Source organism: Trachypithecus francoisi, unplaced genomic scaffold, assembly GCF_009764315.1.
Source record: "Trachypithecus francoisi isolate TF-2019V2 unplaced genomic scaffold, Tfra_2.0 Lachesis_group12, whole genome shotgun sequence".
Taxonomy (NCBI): Eukaryota; Metazoa; Chordata; class Mammalia; order Primates; family Cercopithecidae; genus Trachypithecus; species Trachypithecus francoisi.
This window is the reverse complement of record NW_022681457.1, coordinates 77,177,043-77,200,482: the sequence shown is the minus strand read 5'-3', so window position 1 is coordinate 77,200,482 and position 23,440 is coordinate 77,177,043. Positions and strand designations below refer to the sequence as shown.

Genomic DNA, 23,440 nt, shown 5'->3' with positions numbered 1-23,440 from the left:
TCACTGCAACCTCCGCCTCCCAGGTTCAAGTGATTCTCCTGCCTCAGTTTCCCGAGTTGCTGGGACTATAGGCACGCACCACCACGCCCATTCACCATGTTGGCCAGGATGGTTTCAATCTCTCGACCTCGTGATCCACCCGCCTCAGCCCCCCAAAGTGCTGGGATTACAGGCATGAGCCACCGCGCCTGGACTTTCTTTTCTTATAAAGCCACCAGTCTCATTCCCATGATAAACCATTAATCCATGAATCTATGAACGGATTAACCCATTTAAGAGGGCAGAAGGCTCATCACCCAATCGCCTCTTAAAGTCCCCACATCTCAACACTGCCACATTGAAGATTAAGTTTCAACATGAGGTTTGGAGGGGACAGATATTCAAACCATAGCTATCAACAACTGGGGTTAGCCAGGAGGCTTAAATGAACTAATGCATGTGAAGTGCTCTGCACAATGACCCGTGAGCACACGGTAAGTCTTAAAAAGACGGACATGATCACCAGTACATTGTTGTGGCTCCTTAGAGTCTAGATCACTCATGTTGGCTTTTCGTCACACTCTCATAACTCTTGTGACTATTTCCTAGTGTATCTGTTTTCCGTGGAATCTTTACAGCTGGTAAAGGTAAAGATTACCTTTACCTTTTCTGTGGAATCTTTACAGCTGGTAAAGGTAAAGATTTAAACAGTATCCTTGCTGTTACTGTTTAAAATGTTTACATTTTAAAGGATACTGTTTAAAATGTCTACATCCACTTCTGTGGGGCTTAGCACAGGGCAGGATAAGGCAGAGGACAGAAGTGGAGCATGGAGTAGTTACTGATTTAAACTAATCGGCAAGGGGATTAGAGGTTGAGTGAGGAGACTTTTGGCGAAGTGGGATAAGAGTGGTTGCCAACTGGCCAGGACTTGCACTAACGGGTTTGTTTCCCAGAAGTTAGGTAATATAAATTCCATCATTTTCCTATGCCATTTGAAGTAGCATCCATGTTATATTATAAACAGTATGCTGCAGGACTGGAGGAAAGAAATTCAGAGATATGTCACTTGAGAGGCAAGTATCTCCAAAGTTTTTTTTTTTTTTTCTTTTTTGAGACAGTCTAACTCTGTTGCCCAGGCTGGAGTGCAGTGGTGCAATCTCGACTCACTGCAATCTCTGCCTCCCAGGTTCTAGTGATTCTCCTGCCTCAGCCTCCCAAGTAGCTGGGACTATAGGAGTGCGGCACCACACCCAGCTAACTTTTGTATTTTTAGTAGAGGCAGGGTTTCACCATGTTGGCCAGGCAGGTCTCGAACTCCTGACCTTGGGTGATCCACCCACCTTGGCCTCCCAAAGTGTTGGTATTACAGGCATGAGCCACCGTGCCCGGCCTAAAATTTTAAAATCCAATTTTCGCAGTACTAATGCTTTCTCTAAAGATGCCTAAAAGTTATCATAGCAACTAATTTACCAAATAACTTGTGCTAGGCCATTTTTGCATTGCTCTAAAGAAACGTCTGAGACTGGGTAATTTATAAAGAAAGGAGGTTTGGAGTGGTGGGGAGGGGGGTAGGCACCATACACTTTTGAAGTTTTTAAACGACTAGATCTCACCTGAACTCACTATCTTGAAAATAACACCAAACCACGAGGGACCCGCCCCTGTGACCCAAACACCTCCCACCAGGCCCCACCTCCAGCATTAGGGATTACAATTCAACATGAGATTTGGGTGGGAACAAACATCCAAACTCTATCAACCTTCTCATAGTAGAACACCTTCTAGAGTAGGCTTCAGTAATAGTTCCTCTTCTCTTGGCACATGTTTAGTAGAAAGAGACATTGTTTTGTTGAATTAATCTGCAGTCTAAATTCAGGCTCCAAAATCCTCAGACATTTTAATTAGATGTGGCCTTGGCCAGGTGCGGTGGCTCACACCTGTAATCCCAGCACTTTGGGAGGTTAAGGTGGGTGGATCACCTGAGGTCAGGGGTTCGAGACTAGCCTGGCCAACACAGTGAAACCGTGTCTCTACTAAAAATACAAAAATTAGCTGGGCGTGGTGCCACACCCCTGTAGTCACAGCTACTCAGGAGGCTGAGGCAGGAGAATCACTTGAACCCGGGAGGTGGAGGTCGCAGTGAGCTGAGATCGTGCCACTGCATTCCAGCCAGGGTGAAAAAGTAAGACTCTGTCTCAAAAGAAAATTAGATATGGCCTTAAATTAGATGTGGTAATAAGTGATCAAATTAGACTTTGCCTAAAAAGCTTAGGCTCCATTTTTACTATTAAGATAGCTTCTTGTTTGGTATAAACATTACAGGACTCCCAGTGATAAAGGTACTTGATGAGGCTGTCAGTTAATTCACTTTCTGTTTCTTCAATAGTGTGCAATATAAATTGTACCTACATTCATTGAGTGAAACTGAGGGCTAAACAGAAGACACTTGAAGTGGCATTGACAATTCCATTATGTAAACTTACTCCAATAAAACATGTAAGTGAATTTTTATGCTATTTATTAAAATAACTAAAGCCCCAAACAACGTGCATGGAAACACAGGGCAAGACATTGCCATTTACATGTCTTAATTTTAATCACCATTGCCATTTACATGTCTTAATTTTAATCACCATTGCCATTTACATGTCTTAATTTTAACTTGAAAGAGCAATGATGTAGGGAAAGATGCACTAACTGGTCCGTGGCTCCAGTGGGGAACAGTAGGGAGCCACCATGTTGCTACACTTGGGCTTGCTACTATAAAGCGATATCAGATTGTCTTGGAAAACCACAGCTGGGTTGAAAATGGATCCAAAGTCCATATATTTCTAGTTTACATATCAACTTTGATATGAAACAATGACATCTCAATTTAACTTCATCAGAAAAGCTTTATCTTTCAAGTCAATGAAGACTTTCATTTATATTCAAATATAACAATTTAAGACCTTTTAAAAAAGGTTGCGGGGGATGTGCCAGGAAAGAACTGATACACACAACGACTTGGATATATCTTAGGACATCATGCCAAGTGAAAACAGCCAATTTCAAAAAGGTACACACACTGTATGATTCCTTTTATATAAAAGATTCTCAAAATGCCAACATTCTAGTGGTGGAGAACAGATCACTGGCTGTTGGAGGTTAGGGTTGGAGAGACCGTGTTTTAAAAGGCTAGCACTAGGGAGTTTGTGGTGATGGAATAGTTCTGTATGCTGACTATGGTAGTAGTTATGTTTCTATAAAAGACAAAATTTCAGCCAGGCGCAGTGGCTCACGCCTATAACCAGCACTTTGGGAGGCTGAGGTGGGCGGATCATGAGGTCAGGAGTTAGAGACCAGTCTGGCCAACATGGTGAAACCCTGTCTCTACTAGAAATACAAAAATTAACCAGGTGTTGTGGCATGCACCTGTAGTCCCAGCTACTCGGGAGGCTGAGGCAGGAGAATCACTAGAATCCGGGAAGCGGAGGTTACAGTGAGCCAAGATCGCACCACTGCACTCCAGCCTGGGCGATAGAGCAAGACTCCGTCTCAAAAAAAAGGTAAAAGTTCATGGCCGGGAGCGGTGGTTCATGCCTGTAATCCCAGAACTTTGGGCGGCAGAGGCGGGCGGATTACTCGAGGTCTGGAGTTTGAGACCAGCCTGGCCAACAAGGTGAAACCCCATCTCTACTAAAACTACAAAAATTAGCCAGGCGTGGTGGTGTATGCCTGTAATCCAAGCTACTCGGGAGGCTGAGGCAGAAGAATCACTTGAACCCAGGAGACAGAGGCTGCCGTGAGCCAAGATCACGCCACTGTACTCCATCCTGGGCAACAGAGCAAGACTCCATCTTGAAGAAAAAAAAAAGGTAAAATTTCATACAGCTATATACCAAAAAGTAAATAAATGAGTGCGTGTAAACACTTGTGAAACCTGAGAGGTCTGTGGTTCAGTTATTAGCATTATAGCCAATGTCAATTGCTTGCTTTTGTTCATTTACTATGCTTATGCACGAAATTATCACTGGAGGACACTGGAAGAAGGGTATATGGGAACTCTGTATTATTTTTGTAATTTGGGGGCAGGTTAAGAGTTTTTTAAAAAGTGGGGAATAAACTATAAGAGAACAAAGGAAAATAGTCAATCTAGACATTTTTATTAAGTTCTATTAAAAAATATTAAGACATTTGAAAAACTCAGAAAGTTTATAAAACATACTCATACTCAGTAATTTTCTTATTCTTTGATAGCCAGCGTGACATGTTGAAGATGTTACACTAAAACCAACCCACCACACTGCAAAAAGTTGTATCTCCAGAGTTTACTAAACATGCATCCTAATTAAGAGGAAATACACTCTTGTATAAAAGAGTGTGTTATTTTTATTATTTTCAAAAATAACTTTTCCCTTAAACTCAGAAAGGGCTGATTTTGCTAATTTACCCAACACCATGATAACTTATGTTCTTTTAGTGATATGGGATAAATGCAGAGATGAAACATGCTAGAACTTCTTAAAATGTATAGTATAGCTGGGCACAGTAGCTCACGCCTGTAATCCCAGCACTCTGGGAGGCCAAGGCGGGTGGATCACCTGAGGTCGGGAGTTTGAGACCAGCCTGACCAACATGGAGTAAATCTGTCTCTACTAAAAATACAAAATTAGCCAGGTGTTGTGGCACATGCCTATAATCCCAGCTACTTGGGAGGCTGAGGCAGGAAAATCACTTGAACCTAGGAGGCAGAGGTTGCAGTGAGCCGAGATCGTGCCACTGCACTTCAACCTGGGCTGCAAAAGCAAAACTCCATCTCAAAAAAAAAAAAAAAAAAAAAGTAAAAAAAGTACAGTATAAAAGAGCAGTTGAGACTCAGAGCTGGATAGTATCTGTCTACTTAAATTTGTAGGAATAACTGATCTCAGGGTTTGTTTTTCTTAAAGGTTTCAGTGATGTTGAACAGCTCTATTTGAACAATGAGAACTTAGTCCTATCACCAGTCAGCCATCTCACAGAAAAAGTCACTCTTCCTAGTTGGCTGCTACCAAGAAACAGACTGACTCCAGAATGATCAGGAAATCCCAAAACTACCACAGGGCTCTCTGGCTTCCCTAAGTATCTTCAGCAGACACCCTGTCCCTGTATTAAAAGGGCAGAGAGTTAAAGGGTTAAAATAATTTTGGTAACTGTCTGAGACGTTTTACATCTAAGAAGGTGCCTACTGAATTCATGCTATTCATCTGCTTTAGAGTTTCAGAAGGTTGCAGACTTTCAGGAAAAATTGCAATGTCCCTTTCATTTTCTTTCTCAAGATGTTGAGTGAACTCTGCTTTTCCGGTTCGAAGGTTCACTGCAGGACTTGGTTTAAGGTTCTTTAATAAGAAAGCTGGCTTTTCAGTCAACTGCTGTTTTGCTTTTGTCTGCAAAATTTCATTTGTAATATTTCTTAACACTGGCGTATCTGCGTTGGTGCCCACAGATTCACAGTTAGAACAATTAATTATTTCATGGTCATTCTTAGAAGACTCTTTCTGACCACCAAGCTGTTCAGGTATGGACGTATGGTTCTGATTCAATAAATGTTCACTCTTGCTATCTGCATTGTCGGGAGGCTCCTCTTCGTCTTCACTATTGTCACTGCTTTGTAGGAGTCCATATCTCTTCATATATTTTTTGGTTGCAAATGACATGTTGTTTGGTGAAATTAAACTAAGCCCTACTGTGCTTCTGTCTGTATTAATATGGAGAAGGCTGAATGGGTCACAATTATTTTGGTTTGATCGAGTGACAGACAGTTGTGAGAGCTGATTTTCACTTAAATATTTCAGAGCTATAGCATTTGCCTCCATGCTCAAATCCACACCATTGGGGCTTACGCCACTCATGCCGACATTAGCAAACGACATGCAGTTTAATCCAGAGATCACTGCTTCTGGGCTGATGCATGCCAACACACTGAAAGACACAAAGCAATAAGCCATCATTTACCATATTCTAAGTAATACCTAGTTCTCAATGTGTTCCATTCTATACAAGCAACAAAAGATCTTCAGCTTTAAGTTCATGGTCCTTTTATCTAAGTACTCAGACATCTAAGTCTTGATGATCCAGATACACAAAGGATAGATATGGGCTGGGTACAGTGGCCCAAGCCTGTAATCCCAGCAGACTGGGACACTGAGGTGGGAGGACTGCTTAAAGCCAGGAGTTCAAGATCAGCCTAGGCAATATAGCCAGATCTTGTCTCTACAAAAAAATTTAAAAATTGGCCAGGCATGGTGGTGCACATTTATAGTCCCAACTACTCAAGAATCTGGAGGATCATGTGAGCTCAAGAGTTCAAAGTTACAGTGAGCCATGATCATGCCACTGTACTCCAGCCTGGGCAACTGAACAAGACTCTCTTAAAAAATAAAAAATAAATAAATAATTTAAAAAGGGATAAAATAATAGCCTAGAAGGTAATCCATGATTTACACGTTGAAAGTGGAATACAAATTAATTTTCCTAAATCTGTATATCAGTCATGGTTTTAACAACAAATACAAGGCCCCAAATGTAAAAGTCATTCAACATGGTTATGAGTCATTTAATTTATGACTATTAACCCAAATAGCACAAGAGATCAGCTAATGTTTAATGTAAAGTAAAACATAAAAATAAAATCAAACACAAAACACATTTGATTATATAACAGTACAAGCTTTGGTAAGTAGCTCAGAAAATTAAATTGTTCATAGTTGAGGAGATTCCATTTGCAATGAATAAAAAACATCAACCAGTCTCTGGATATGGACTTGTACACACACACACACACACCCACACACACACCCACGAATACTTTTTTCATTAGTCATAATCTTCAACTTACTTTGATTAGTGTTAAGTCAACTGACTTACCTTATCCTTAGTATCACATATATAAAAAATAGCTGCTAATTTTTTTTTTTTTTTTGAGACAGGGTCTTGCTCTGTTGCCCAGTCTGGAGTGCAGTGGCAACTGCATGTCATTTGCTAATGCTGGCACAATTACAGACTCAGGCTGGTCTCAAACTCCTAAGGTCAAGCGAGCCTCCCTCCTCGAACTCCCAAAAGTGATGGGATTACAGGCGTGAGCCACTGCACCCAGCCTGCTAATTATTGAGTCCTTATATATGCCAGGTACTCTGCTAAATGCTGTACATGCATTATTCATATACATTTCTCACAGTAACCTTTCTCAGGGAGGTATTCCCTATCGAATATTTCTATCTTATTCTCCATTTCAACACTTTACATTCCCTTTCCACTACTTTTTTGTTTTCTTTTTGGCACTTATCGCGGTCTATACATTGAATACACATATCTACATATTCAATCAATGCTTGATTCTTATTTACTGTCTAGCACCCTCATGAAAGCCAATGAGGGCAGAGTTTTGTCTGCTTGCCCGGCCCCCACTGCAGTATCTTTGATGCCTGGAACACATAGTAGGCACTCAGTAAGTACTTGTTGAATGAATAAAAGAAGTAGGTACTATTGTTATATTTATTCTCAGTTGAGAAAGCTGAGGAATAGAGATTTGAGCTAATTTTCTCAAGCTATATAGTACATAGCAAGCTGAGATAAACCATGACTGCCTTACTCTCTGGGGCTCTGTAACCACTGTTTTACTGTACTATATTCAGCAACTTGGATTTTTTCCATCAGAGTCCTTTGTGCACTATTTGTTGTGGTGAACATTATATTCTAGTCAAATATGCTATGGCTTTCTACATCATCCCATGAAGAAATTCAGTTGTTTTATATGTGCTAGCCACGGCTTGCATTCACAGACCCACAAAAATCAAACAACCATTATATATTTTCATTCTTATAAGCACCTGAAATTTGCAAAAAAACTGTTTCCAACCATTAATAATCCCTGAAACCAGGCTGGGCATGGTGGCTTACGCCTGTAATCCCAGCACTTTGGGAGGCCGAGGTGGGCAGATCACCTGAGGTCAGGAGTTCGAGACTAGCTTGGCCAACATGGCGAAACCCCATCTCTCCCAAAAATACAAAAAAATTAGCCGGGCGTGGTGGCGGGCGCTGTAATCCCAGCTACTCTGTAGCTTGAGACAGGAGAATCGGTTGAAGCCAGGAGGTGGAGGCTGCAGTGAGCCGAGATTGCGCCACTGCACTCCAGCCTAGGCGACAGAGTGAGACTCTGTCTCAAAAAAAAAAAAAAAAAAAAAAAAAAGTTCCCCGAAACCATCACCAAATAATGGGACAGTGTGCTCAATAATGCTGGTCTTTATAACCTTGAAATTCTTCCTTAACCTTCTTGGCATTTAATGCTTTGAAGACTATTTTAATAAGATTAAAGAGATACTACTAATTTATCCAGACATTATTCTTTTATTCATAGTAACAATACTTTTGGAAGTCTTTTTCTACTTTGCCTATTTCCTCAGTCTATAGATAATATTAATGTAAATAATTTGATAAAAGCAAAGAGAACTTCTAATTCAAAATGTTAAATATTTAAAGAAAGCAGGTCTAATTAGGGTGTTTTTTTTTTAATCAATTAATTTTTTTTTTGAGACAAGGTCTCACTCTGCCACTAAGGCTGGAGTGCAGTGTCGCAATAATGGCTCACTGTGGCATCGACCTCCCAGACTCAAGTGACCCTCCTACTAAAGCCTCCCAAGTAGCTGCGACTACAGGTGCATACCACCATGCCCAGCTAATCAAAAATTTTTCTTTTTGTAAAGATGGGGTCTCACTATGTTGTTCAGGCTGGTCTTGAACTCCTGAGCTCCAGTGATCCTCCCATCTTGGCCTCCCAAAGTGCTGGGATTACAGGCGTGAGTCACCATGCCCAGCCTCTAATTTTAACTAGAGCTTCTTTTATAGAATGGTTAAAAGATCCATAAAGTAATTAATATCAGTTTAGAAGGCTATTCAAGTTTCGATGCCTGACACAAGCTAGCCAATTTCAATTTGGAGGGTGGGGCAGGGGCAATGAGATATCATTACTTTAATAGCAAAACAAATCAAGACAGACACAGTGGTATGCACACCTGTAGTCCTAGCTTCTCAGGAGCCTGAGGCAGGAGGATTGCTTGAGCCCGGGAGTTCAAGGGGCCAGCCTAGGCAAAATAGAGACCACATCGCTAAAAAAACAAATCAATAATGCTCAGAACCAAAGCATATAAACACTAGGGTAATTAAGACAAAAAGCAAAAAGGAATCCGCTCCACTAATCACATCCTAAAAGCCTGAGCACAAATATATGCCTATGTTAAAATCTCATTAGATGTGCAGCCACAAGGAATGATGAAAGTCCATGAATAAATCTGAGTAAGAGAGCCACATGCCAACAATTTATGGGAAGCTCTAAAATTATTCCAACTCAGATGAAAACCAAGACCGCCATCTCTACAAATAAAAATAAGCCGGGTGTGCTCCTGCACACCTGTAGTCCCAGTTACTCAGGAAGCTAAGGTGGGAGGATCACTTGAGCCCAGGAGACTGAGGCTGCAGTGAGCCATGATTGTGCCACTGCACTCCAGCCTGGGCAATAGAGCGAGACCCTGTCTCTCAAAAAAAAAAAAAAAAAAACAACTTTGATTCATGATCCTATTTGAATCCAGATTAGTTATCTACTACTTATCCTAAACAGAGTTTTTCAACTACTAAGCAGATAGCCAGGAAGCAAGGTAAAGAAGCAACCAGAGAGACTGCTTGAGACAGGTTTTGAATTCAAAAAGTCGCTCCAGTTGGGAACCTATGTGTAGAGGTTGCTTCTAGACCTCAAACCCACAATCTCCATTTCCTGCACAATTTCTAGGTTTGTCTGGCACCCTCTTTCCCTGCCTTCCTGCCTTTAGACTCTCTTAATCTCTGCGGCATTCTATTAACAGGAAAATAGAAAGCAGGTCTTCTTTCCCCTGCCTTAGCCACTCTTCTGGTGGAATGATGTGCTCCTGGAGTCCAGAATTGGAACATGAAATGAGTTTTCACATAGATACAATGATGAAAGATGTCTGGTTTACAGAGCTAGAGGAACAGTATGGATTATAAGGATTAGTTTCCTAGCATATTTAACCTATAATTTGTAACAGTTTCTATAGAAAAATGTGTCTTAAATTCTAAACAACTGCCTTATAAACTTTTAGTATACCAGTTATATTATACCTACACACGTTAAAAAGATAACAATATAAGGTCTTAAATACTGACAGTAAATACTACAAAGACACTAAAAATGAACCTTCACTGTAAGCTTCAGTGATGACCTGAGTAGGAGGAATGTCGTTCGTTCAGCAAATGACTCACTGAAGGCCCACTAAGTTAGTGGTAGAGGCAATGAGGATTTAGAACTATGCAAAATCTTCGCCGGATGTGGTGGCTCATACCTGTAATACCAGCACTTTGGGAGGCCGAGGCTGGCAGATCACAAGGTCAGGAGTTTGAGACCAGCCTGGCCAATATTGTGAAATTCCGTCTCTACTAAAAATACAAAAATTAGCCGGGCGTGGTGGTGCGCACCTGTAGTCCCAGCTACTCGGGAGGAAGGCTAAGGCAGAAGAATTGCTTGAACCCGGAAGGCAGAGGTTGCAGTGAGCCAAGATCATGCCACTGCACTCCAGCCTGGGCGACAGAGTGAGACCCTGTCTCAAAAAAAAAAAAAAAAAAAAAACACTTGCTGAAAATGCTGTCACAAGTACATACTACAATTTACTGAGAACAAGGTAATTTTAAGAGTACAAAACATTGGCCAGGCGCAGTGGCTCACACACGTAATCCCAGCACTTTTGGAGGCCGAGGCAGGCAGATCATCTGAGGTTGGGAGTTCAAGACCAGCCTGACCAACATGGAAAAACCCTGTCTTGACTAAAAGTACAAAATTAGCTGGGCATGGTGACACATGCCTGTAATCCCAGCTACTCAGGAAGGCTGATGCAGAAGAATCACTTGAACCCGGGAGGCAAAGGTTGTGGTGAGCCGAGATCACGCCACTGCACTCCAGCCTGGGCATTACAAAAGAAAACTCCGTCTCAAAAAAAAAAAAGAGTACAAAACATCAATACACTCTGAGAGGTCCAAAGAGGTGACATCTGAGTTCAGCTTTGAAAGATAAGAAGGATTTTGGCAAGGAGAAAGGTAAAAAAGAGCATCTCAGATAAAAGTAACATCAAGGAATCTTGCAAGTGCCAATGGCAAGTAGGCTGGAACTTGGTAGAGAGTGGTAGGACATTATACTCAAAAACTAAGTTTAAGTCAAACTGAAACTGAAACAATGCGAATTAATCAGGTAGGCCTCAGATAGGCTGGGAGGACATTCCAGACGTAAGCCTAAGATAACTGGGAAACAAAATTTGACTCTTATGTTGGAGAAACTATTGCAGTACAGTTTCATATTTAATCAAAATGACATAGAGATGATGGCACATGCCTCTGGTCCCAGCTACTCAAAAAGCTGAGGCAGGAGGATTGGCTTGAGCCCAGGAGTTTGAGATTACCTAAGTTATGACTGTACCATTGCATTCCAGCCTGGGTGACAGGCCTGGGTGACAGAGCAAGATCCTATTTTTAAAAACTAAAAAAAAAATTTAAATATACAGAAATTGCATCAATAATAAAATATAACTTTTCAAACTTTAAGGTATTTTTGGTCTTAATTAGTACAGATCTTTAAAAGGGACCATTTTGATGTAATTATAACACAGTATGAAAATACTCTTTTTTTTTTTTTTTTTTTTTTTTTTGAGACGGAGTCTTGCTCTGTCGCCCGGGCTGGAGTGCAGTGGCCGGATCTCAGCTCACTGCAAGCTCCACCTCCCGGGTTTACGCCATTCTCGTGCCTCAGCCTCCCGAGTAGCTGGGACTACAGGCGCCGCCACCATGCCCGGCTAGTTTTTTGTATTTCTAGTAGAGACGGGGTTTCACCGTGTTAGCCAGGATGGTCTCGATCTCCTGACCTCGTGATCCGCCCGTCTCGGCCACCCAAAGTGCTGGGATTACAGGCTTGAGCCACCGCACCCGGCCGAAAATACTCTTAAAGTTAGCTACCTTTCCTATGTGATTCCATGGCATTCTCTATCCTTCCATTTCACAGCAGGTATAAAAGATATTGACTATCTGTGTCTTCCCCACTGAACTGTAAACTCTATGAGAACAAAGATGTCTTTCTTTACCAGGTTATCTTGTGTATTATGATATCTCTTATAAGCTGGCTCACAGTAGAAACTCAGTATGTATTTGTTGAAGTTAATGTATTGGTGAAATGGTAGCTGGCATACATGTATACATGCAGCTGGTAATAATACTTACTCTTTCAGAAAGCAACTTAGCAACGGCTTTAAAATTTTTGTATCATTTTACCTTAGTCTTTCCATTTCCAAGATTCTATTCAAAAACTGAAAAGCAATATTTGCAAAAGATCATCATAGCAACATTTAAAATAGTAAGAAACTGCAACTAACGTGATAAGTTCGTTCTCAGTTCTGACAAGAGGGGAAGGGTTAGGATATATAGCCTCACTCTTCTACACTATTGGCAGGAATATAAACTGGTACAACTATTTGGTGAGCAATGGTAGTAGTATCTACTAAGACTTTGAATGCACATACTCTTTGATCCTGCCTATTCAGGAATTTATCCTACAAAGATACTTGTACCTGTAGAATGATGTTCACTTAGGATTGTTTGAAATAACAAATAAGAGATTTGGCTTAAAGGTCCATTAATAGAGCACTGGGATTCAATATATTCTAGTACAAGGGTAGAAAAGAATATTATGCAGCTGCTTAAATACATGAGAAAGAACTGTATATCCCTATAAGGAAAAGTATCCAAGATATTATAATATCATGTTTAAAACAAAAACAAAAACAAAAAAACAGACCAGGTGCAGTGGCTCACGGCTGTAATCCTAGCACTTTGGGAGGCCAAGGTGGGAAGATTGCTTGAGTCTAGGAGTTTGTTTGAGACCAGACTGGGCAAAACAGCAAGACCCCATCTCTGCAAAAAATAAAAAATTAGCCAAGTACTGGTGCATGCCTGTAGTGCCAGCTACTCAAAAGGCTGAGATAGGAGGATCACTTGAGTCCAGGAGGTTGAGGCTGAAGTGAGCTGTGATCACGCCACTGCACTCCAGTCTGGGTGACACAGCAAGACTGTCTCAAAATTAAAACAACAAAAAAATCAAATCACAAAGTTTATCACATACACATATACGTGAACATGCATGGAACATTTCTTTTTTTTTTTCTTTTTTTTGAGACGGAGTCTCACTCTGTCACCCAGGCTAGAGTGCAGTGGCTGGATCTCAGCTCACTGCAAGCTCTGCCTCCCGGGTTTATGCCATTCTCCTGCCTCAGCCTCCCGAGTAGCTGGGACTACAGGCACCCACCACCTCGCCCGACTAGTTTTTTGTATTTTTTAGTAGAGACGGGGTTTCACCAGATTAGCCAGGATGGTCTCGATCTCCTGACCTCGTGATCCACCCGTCTCGGCCTCCCAAAGTGCTGGGATTACAGGCGTGAGCCACCGCGCCCGACCACATGGAACATTTCTACAATACAAAAGAAATGGTTAAGAGAAGTAACTTTTTTAAAATTTTTGTGAGACAGTCTTGCTCTGTCGCCCAGACTGGAGTGCAGTGGCGCAGTCTCGACTCACTGCAAGCTCCGCCTCCAGGGTTCATGCCATTCTCCTGCCTCAGCCTCCCAAGTAGCTGGGACTACAGGTGCCTGCCACCCAGCTCGGCTATGTGTTTTTTTTTTTTTTTTTTTTTTGAGACGGAGTCTCGCTCTGTCGCCCAGGCTGGAGTGCAGTGGCGCGATCTCGGCTCACTGCAAGCTCCGCCTCCCGGGTTCACGCCATTCTCCTGCCTCAGCCTCCCGAGTAGCTGTGACTACAGGCGCCCGCCATCTCGCCCGGCTAGTTTTTTGTATTTTTTAGTAGAGACGGGGTTTCACCGTGTTAGCCAGGATGGTCTCGATCTCCTGACCTCGTGATCCACCCGTCTCGGCCTCCCAAAGTGCTGGGATTACAGGCTTGAGCCACCGCGCCCGGCCTCGGCTATGTGTTTTTAGCAGAGACAGGGTTTCACTGTGTTAGCCAGGATGGTCTCGATCTCCTGACCTCGTGATCTGCCCACTTCAGCCTCCCAAAGTGCTGGGGATTACAGGTGTGAGCCACTGAGTCTGGCCTTTTTTATTTTTATTTTTTTTGAGACTGAGTCTTGCTCTGTCATCCAGACTAGAGTACAGTGGCGCGATCTCGGCTCACTGCAACCTCCACCTCCTGGGTTCAGGCGATTCTCCTGCCTCAGTCTCCTGAGTAGCCGGGACCACAGGATCCTGCCACCGCGCCCAGCTAATTTTTGTATTTTTAGTAGAGACAGGGTTTCACCATCTTGGCCAGGCTGGTCTCAAACTCCTGACCTCCTGATCCACCAGCCTGGCCTAAGAAAAGTAACTTTGGAATAGTCAGGTAGGAATGTGGGGAGTTGTGGCTTTTGCATGTTATCTTACACTCTCTTCTGTATTGTTTTTTAAAACCATCAATTTTTATTACTTTTTAAATTAGAAAACAAAAAATAATTAACAGAAAATATGCTAGCCTTAATAATATAATCTCCAGACTTTATTATTTTTTTAATAAGTTATGTGCTGAGGTCATCTTTGGTAGAAAGGAATCTGAACAGAAGGACATGACCAATTGGGTACATTTCTAGAAAAAAGAAATGGTTTTGCTTTTTAGATGGCATGATTGTATAACTGTACATCCAGTAGCTGGCACAGACCTTATCACCTCCAGAAAGACTTTTCAGATGCTACCAAGCGAAATTCCTTTCTCTTTCCTCAAGACTCCTAAAGTATTTTGTTGGCCTATCCAACCAGGAGTCATCCCATAATATCTCTCAAATTACTTATGTATGTAACCCTCTCTCCCACAAAAATGAAGAATCTCTTATTCATCATGCATATGGTAGGCCCTGAATAAATGGTGAATCAACTGAATTGAGGCACAAACATAACTTTTCTGATGAGATTGCCACAATACATCTAGCCAATGATGGGCAAAAATTATAACATTTTTAAAAAATAAAATTTATTCTCCCTTTAAAACAAAATTGTAAAAGTTACCTGGCGTGATCCACGTTATGTGCATTTTTCTTCACTTTAGTGGGAGAATCAATTTTTACTCCAAGGCTTCTTAGTTGCTTAAGAGTTGCATTAAGAACACAATCTTTGTCCACCAGTCTTGAATGATGCGTGTTTTTCTTTGTATGGTAAACATTTTGGGTTCTGGTGCATTCATGACTGATAATTACCGCTTTGGTAGATGGCTGCTCAGTTTCCTTGGAGGAACTACTCAATAGGTGGTTTACTTGACCCTGACAAAAAGAAAAAAAAAATTTTTTTTGAAAAATCACTATTAACAATGTTAGGGCTGGGTGTGGTAGTTCACGCCTATAATCCCAGCACTTTGGGAAGCTGAGGCAGGAGCATCAATTGAGCCCAGGAGTTCAAGACCCTGGGCAACACAGCGAGATCCTGTCTCTACAAAAAAACTAAAAATTAGCTGGGCATGCTGGCACACACTTGTAGTTCCAGCTACTAAGGAGGTTGAAGTAGGAGGACCACTTGAGTCACAAGGCTAAGGCTGCAGTTAGCCGTGATTGTGCCACTATATGCTGCGTGACAAAGTGAGACTCTGTCTCTAAAAAAATAAAAATAAAAAAAAGTTAAAAAACAATTTTGGCCGGGCGCGGTGGCTCAAGCCTGTAATCCCAGCACTTTGGGAGGCCGAGGCGGGTGGATCACGAGGTCAGGAGATCAAGACCATCCTGGCTAACATGGTGAAACCCCATCTCTACTAATACAAAAAACTAGTCGGGCGAGGTGGCGGGTGCCTGTAGCCCCAGCTACTCGGAGGCTGAGGCAGGAGAATGGCGTGAACCCGGGAGGCGGAGCTTGCAATGAGCCGAGATCGCGCCACTGCACTCCAGCCTGGGCAACAGAGTGAGACTCTGTCTCAAAAAAAAAAAAAAAAACAATTTTACAATAAGACCTTAATGATACAATAAGGCCAGGGAAAATCAGTATCTCGTCAAATTCCACAAAGTATCAAGTAAGCAGGTATTATGGTATTATTTGCAGGTATTATGGAGTTTTTATAGAAGCACATCCTAATGAACAATTTCATCAGACCCTAGAGAAAACAGAATGTTTGTTCAGACTTCATTCACTCAAAAACCAACATAGGCTGGGCACGGTGGCTCACACCTATAATCCCAGCCCTTTGGGAGGCCAAGGTGGGCAGATCACTTTAGGTCAGGAGTTCAAGACCAGCCTAGCCAACATGGTGAAACTCTGTCTCTAACAAAAATACAAAAATTAGCCAGGTGTGGTGGCACGTGCCTGTGGTCCCAGCTACTCGGGAGGCTGAGGCATGGGAATCACTTGAACCCAGAAGGCCCAGGTTGCAGAGAGCTGAGATGGCGCCACTGTACTCCAGCCTGGGTGACAGACTGAGACTCTGTCTAAAAAAAATAAAATAAAATAGAAAATAAATAAATAAAAACAAAAATCAACATATTTAAAAATCATTTGAGTACAGGCGCATGGCTCAAACTTGTAATCCCAGCACTTTGGGAGGCCAAGGTGGGCCAGGAATTCAAGACCAGCCTGGCCAACATAGTGAAACCCTGTCTCTGCTTAAAAATACAAAAATTAGCCGGGTGTGGTGGCGTGCACCTGTGGTCCCAGCCTCTTGAAAGGCCGAGGCAGGAGAATCACTTGAACCTGGGAGGGAGAAGCTGCAGTGAGCTGAGATCATGTCATTGCACTCCAGCCTGGGCAACAGAGTGAGACTCTGTCTCAAAAAAAAAAAAAAAAAGCCAGATGTGGTAGTAGGTGCCTGTTAGTCCCAGCTACCTGGAAGGCAAGAAAATCGCTTGAACCCAGGAGACAGAGGTTACAGTGAGCTGAGATCATGTCACTGCACTCCAGCCTGGGCGACACAGCAAGACCCTATCTCAAAAAAAAAAAACAAAACCTCTTTTGAGTAATTTTCCAAGTATTTTCGAAGATTTATGCTCAATTTTTTAAAAACAACTTTTAAATAATGCTTTCATTTGAAAAGTGATATGTTTCAGTTATAAATTAGGCCTTTATGATATTCACAGAATTAGGCTCCTTTTCTTCTCACTTTCGAAAAGTAAGAATGACCTGTGATACTATTTCTGCATATTTCATTCCCTGAGCATACAAGCTGCTAGCACCAGTCTAGGACCTAGCAAGCAAATAACAAATAAGTGTTCATTGATGAATACATAGGGCCCTGTGAAGTATGTTTAATTAGCCTTCTCACAAATGGACAAATCAAATGTTCTACAATTTGGATGAAAGTGACAGTCAGGGTTTCTCTATCTTTTAAGTCCCAGATCACATTTTAAGTTTTATAAGACTAGTTCCTCCAATTAGAATTATCCCTTTATTCTGTGTTCTCTTTGCTTTACACTACTCCTCCTCAACAGCCTGTCTTGTAATTGTTTACTAGTCTGCATGTGCTGTTGTTTCCCCTAGGCTCTCAAGGGCACAGAGTGTCATATTTACCTTTATATTATCGATTTCACTGAGCCTACTGTCTTAGACTAAGTATTTAATAAACATTGGCTTACCTAAACTCAGTAAATATTATCATAAATATCCCACTACTTTCCAATTTTCAAATTTCCAAGAAACTTGCTTATTGTCTAATACTAATTTTGGTTTGAATTAGGCATATCAATATTTATACTTTAAAAATAAAGCTGTGTTTTTCTAAGTACTTAAGTATATTTACAGTAAATTACTGAATTTAAGTTATAATTTATGAAAAGCTAAAAGAAATGCTACACTGTTAATTAGGCAAAAATCTTTTTATGTTAAGGTCTCCATCAGTTTAAACCTAGGAAAAGCTTAACTAGTATATTCTATACTAAATAACCTTCTGAAAAAGATGAAATGATCTACATTTTCTTACCAATAAATCCTGGTAAATTTTCTGGTTATCTGATGGTTGATGAGGCAAGGGTTGCATTACTTGCTCAATTTTTGGTTCCCCTGATGTTTCAGAATTGTTACTGGCACCCTCTGTTGGTCCAGTCTGTAAACACATGCTTATACTTTCTGCCAGCTGGCCATTTGGAAAGAACACAGGTACATCAGGTTCTTTTCTCACAACTAGAGAAGAGCTGCTGGGAAGGATATATAATGTGTTAGTCACTGAGGTACCTTTAACATATAATTGAAATGTAGTAACTTTACAAGAAAGGGTTAAGACTCAAGCAGTATCTGGTTTGTATTTTTAGCTCTTAGTGATGCTACATAAACACCCCATCTTAGCCAAGTGCAGTGGCTCATGCCTGTAATCTGTGTTTTGGGAGAGCAAGGCAAGAGAAGTTTGAGGTGAGAAGTTCAAGATCAGACTGGGGAATATAGGGAGACCCCACCTTCACAAAAAATTTGTTTTAATTAGCTGAGTGTGGCACCATGCACCTGTAATCCTAGCTGCTCAGGAGGCTGAGCAAGAGAATCACTTAGTCCAGGAACTCGAGGTTGCAGTGAGCTATGACTGTACCATGTACTCAGCCTATGCATCAGAGCAAGGTCCTGTTTCTATAAGAAACAAAAACAAAAACACTCCATTTTAACAGGCTGCATATAAACGAAATCATGGTACCTTTTAACTTGTGTTACTTATATTTAAGACAATTTTCTTTGAAGCCTGGAAAACAAGCTGTTGACTTCTCCTGAACTTGATGGCAATGGAAATTTTTAGAGCATTTAAATATTTTAGATATGTTATTTGTTCAAGTTTCTTATTTTTATTTTTTATTTTTTGAGACGGAGTCTCACTGTGTCACCCAGGCTGGAGTTAGTGGCGTGATCTCGGCTCACTGTAAACTCTGCCTCCCAGGTTCAGGCGATTCTCCTGCCTCAGTCTCCTGAGTAGCTGGGATTACAGGCGTGTGCCACCATGGCCGGCTAGTTTTTGTATTTTTAGTAGAGATGGGGTTTCACCATGTTGGACAGGCTGGTCTCAAACTCCTGACCTCAGGTGATCTGCCTGCCTCGACCTCCCCAAGTGCGGGGATTACAGGCGTGAGCCACTGCACCTGGCCTCAAGGATTTAAAAATATCTGTCTTGGTGTCTAACCTAGGAAGCGAAAACCAAAACCGAAAAAGAACAAACCCAAAACATTAAAGATTACAAGGGTCCTTAATAAAATAACACCAAGAGCTAGATAGCTCCTTTTACCATGTGAGGACACAACGAAGAGGCATCAACTATGAACCAGGAAATGGGCCCTTACAAGACATTACATCTGCTGGTGTCTCAACCTTGGAGTTTCCAACCCTCAGAACAATGAGAAATAAATTTGTTGTTTATAAGTCAAAATAAATAAATAAATGTCTACGCTCTTTAGGGGGAAGGAATAAATAAAAATGTCAAATCTCAACAAAAGATTAAATAAAAAAATTTAAAATGCTTCTAATATGCCAAGTGTTATTATGTATGTCCAAAGCACAGCTTCTAAAGAAAAATATGGATCATTTTAAAAGAAAGTCTCTATAAATACTACATACCACTACTCACTGCTGGGAAAAGGTAATCAATAACCAATTAAGCTCCAAGGCAAATAAATTTATCTTTCACAGACTGCTTCAACATCAGAAACACTGATCCAACAAGACATCTAAGGAGGACTGGAAGCCCCAGAGTTGGGTTTCATCTATGAATACTCAGCAGTAGGAACCAGAGCACAAATCAGACCAAATGTGCGAGAAAGATCCCAGAGAAGCACCAAAATCACCATAGACAACACTGGAGAAAGAATTTATTCCAAATCAACAACCCAAATCGATGCTGAACAAAGATTAGATTTACATCTAGTTATCTGGTGGGATCAGTTAATTAATTGTTCTGAAAAAGCAATTAACTTCATTCTATCCATTAACTCAGATCTGTTTCTAAAGTTAAAAAAAAAAAAAAAAGGCAGAAAAAGGGCATGGTGGCTCACACCTGTAATTCCAGCACTTTGGGAGGCCAAGGCAAGCGGATCACTTGAGGTCAGGAGTTCGAGACCATCCTGGCCAAAATGGTGAAACACTGTGTTCACTAAAAATACAAAAATTAGCTGGGTGTGATGGCGTACACTTGTAATCCCAGCTCCTTGAGAGGCTGAGGCAGAAGGATCTCTGGAACCCAGGAGGTGGAGGTTGCAGTGAACCAACATCACACCACGGCACTCCAGCCTGAGTGACAGAGCAACACTCTATCTCAAAAACAAAACAAAACAAAACACCACAACAGATTGGATATTTTTAAAAATTCCAATCTGAAAACCCCCATTATTCTAGAAAGTAGTCTGCAGTTTACAGAGTTAAGTCAAGGAGAATAAGTAAAGATCCCATGGTTTGCTCCTCTTTGTCCTCAGTTTCTATAATTATTCTAAATAAACTGCAGACTTAGTTTGGGGCTCACCCCATGGGGAACCAGACACTGGGTCAAACTGTAGTTTTTTTTAATTAATTATTTTTTTTGAAACAGAGTTGGCCGGGCATGGTGGCTCACACCTTTAATCCCAGCACTTTGGGAGGCTGAGGCGGGTGGATCATCTGGGGTCAGGAGTTGGAGACCAGCCTGGCCAACATGGAGAAACCCTGTCTCTACTAAAAATACAAAAATTAATCGGGCGCGGTGGCAGGTATCTGTAATCCTAGCTACTTGGCAGGCTGAGGCAGGAGAATCGCTTGTACCCAGGAGGCGGAGGGTGCAGTGAGTCGAGATTGCACCACTGCACTCCAGCCTGGATGACAGAGCAAGACTCTGTCTCAAAAAAAAAAAAAAAAAAAAAAAAAAAAAAACAGTCTCTCTCTGTCACCCAGGCTGGAGTGCAGTGGCGTGATCACAGCTCACTGCAGATTCAACTTCCCAGGCTCCAGCGATCCTCCCACCTTAGCCTCCGGAATAGCTGGGACCAAGGGCTAATTTTCATAATCTTGGTAGAGACAGGGTTTTGCCATGTTACCCAGGCTGGTCTCAAATATCTTAGCTCAAGCAATTGGTTCACTTCGGCCTCCCAAAGTGCTAAGATTACAGGCATGAGCCACCAAGCCCAGCAAATTCTAAAAATATGGAAATTATTATGATCCTTACCCTGTAGGAACTCAATCTAACATACACAAAAGAGCTTTTCTGTCTACTGTGGCACATACAATGAGTGCTTAATTGAATCTTATAATTAAAACGTATACTATACTAAAAGGAGATGTTTCTCTGTAGTTTTCTGAAGGGACATGTTTACTGTTTTAACCATGATTGTAATCACAATGATTTAAAATGTCAAATATCACAAGGCTTATAATCTCTAAAAAGTAATCTACTGCCCGCCCCATGCCACCTCACCAGTTCACCTTTTTCTTTTAGAAATGGAGTCTCACTCTGTTATTTAAGCCGGAGTACAATGGCACTTATCATAGATCACTGCAACCTCAAACTTCTGGCCTCAAACCCTCCTGTTTCAGCCTCCTGAGTAGGTGGAACTACTACAGGCACATACCACCACACCCAGCTAAGTTAAAATATTTTTTTAGAGAGACAGGGTCTCACTATTTTGCCTAGCCTGGTCTCAAATTCCAAATTAATCTCTTTAAACTGTTTCATGTGCTATTATCCCAGGATGTTTTATACCTACATTTTTCTTTTACCTTCAAAATTTATCCTACACCTGATCCCTTCCACGAATTCCACAAGTCCAAGGCACCTTCATCTCACTTTGTCTTTATTCTATTAACCAGTTAGTATCCTCACTTCCACTCTTAACATCGTTCGGTTCTCCAAGAAACAATTAGAATGGCCTTCGAAAATGAAAATCAGATCATAACACTCCATTATCTAAAATCCTCCACTGGCTTTAATGAGCATGGAATAAATTCAAAATTCTTTTCTATATCCTACAAAGCCCCACATAATTTGGCTCCTACCTGTATCTCAGACTTCATTTCCTATACTCTCCCTCTCAATCACTATGTCCAGCAACACTGGCTTTCATGCTTATTTCTGTAACTTTTAAGCTCACACTTGCCATTACACTTGCTGTTTCATCTACCTGGAATACTCATCCCCAGATATTATCATGACTGGCCCCTTCTCATCATTCAGGTCACTACTCAAATGTCATCCCCTCAGAGATGGTTTCCTTCAGCACTCTACTTAATATAGCACCTTGTACCCAGGCTACCATCCCAGTTACACTCCACTTGATCGTTCCAGTTTACTTTGTCAGAGCAGTTGTCACTATATGAAATTATGTTATTTGCAGCTCATGTGGTTAAATTCCATAAAGTGAGGAGCTTTGCCTAACCTTGTATTTGATATTTAGTGTCTAGTTTTGTGGTAGCACATACCAGAAACTCAAATAATATTTGCTGAGTTTGTTTCCAAATTTGCTGAGCATATAAACTACTTTAGGCCAGGTGCAGTGGCTCACACCAGTAATCTCAACAATTTGAAAGGCTAAGGCAGGTGGATCACCTGAGGTCAGGAGTTCAAGACCACCCTGGCTAACGTGGCAAAACCCTGTCTCTACTAAAAATACAGCAATTAGCCAGGTGTGGTGGCCTGCACCTGTAGTCCCAGCTACTTGAGAGGCTGAGGTTGCAGTGAGTCGAGATTGTGCCACTGTATTCTAGCCTGGGAGACAGACAGAGTATCAAAAAAAAAAAAATTACTTTAGAATCCATTTTTTGTTTTGTTTTGAGACTTAGTATTGCTCTGTCACCCAGGCTGGAGTGCAGTGGTGCAATCTCGGTTCACTGCAACCTCCACCTCCTGGGTTCCAGCGATTTTCCTCCCTCAGCCTGCCAAGTACCTGGGACTACATGTGTGCACCACCATGCCCAGTTAATGTTTGTGTTTTTAGTAGAGATGGGGTTTCCCATGTTGGCCAGGCTGGTCTCAAACTCCTGACCTCAGGTGATCCGCCTGCCTCAGCTTTCCAAAGTGCTGGGATTACAAGCATGAGTCACTGAGCCTGGCCTAGAATACTTATTTAATGGAAAATTTCATAATGAAAAATTTCAAACATGAGAGAATTATTTTACAAATCACCATATACAATCAACTTCAAAAATTACCAACAAATAGTCTATCTTATTTCATTTATACTCCTAGCCATTCCGTTCTCTCACAGAATTAATTTGAAGCAAATCTCAGATAACATTTCATATACAAATATTCAGGTTCTAGCTCTCAAAAACAGACTCTTTTATATATAATTGCAATATGGAGAATCTTTAGAAATTTCCCCATCTCACAGTGGCTCATGCCTGTAATCCCAGCACTTTGGAAGGCTGAGGCAGGTGGATCACCTAAGGTCAGGAGTTCGAGATCAGCCTGGCCAATACGGGAAGCCCCATCTCTACCAAAAATACAAAAATTAGCT

The 23,440-nt window shown here is 41.4% G+C and overlaps 1 protein-coding gene across 1 annotated transcript in view; it reads right to left on the bottom strand.

Moving 5' to 3' along the window:
* Positions 1–4,106: 4,106 nt before the first annotated feature.
* Positions 4,107–23,440, bottom strand: part of STIL (STIL centriolar assembly protein) — a 62,010-nt gene continuing 42,676 nt past the window's right edge. The window contains exons 15-17 of the mRNA XM_033226477.1: positions 17,974–18,187; positions 15,090–15,340; positions 4,107–5,922 (exon numbers count right to left, since the gene is read on the bottom strand). Of these exons, the coding sequence (XP_033082368.1) occupies positions 5,136–5,922; positions 15,090–15,340; positions 17,974–18,187 (1,252 nt within the window). The 3' untranslated portion in view covers positions 4,107–5,135. The remainder of the gene's footprint in view (positions 5,923–15,089; positions 15,341–17,973; positions 18,188–23,440) is intronic.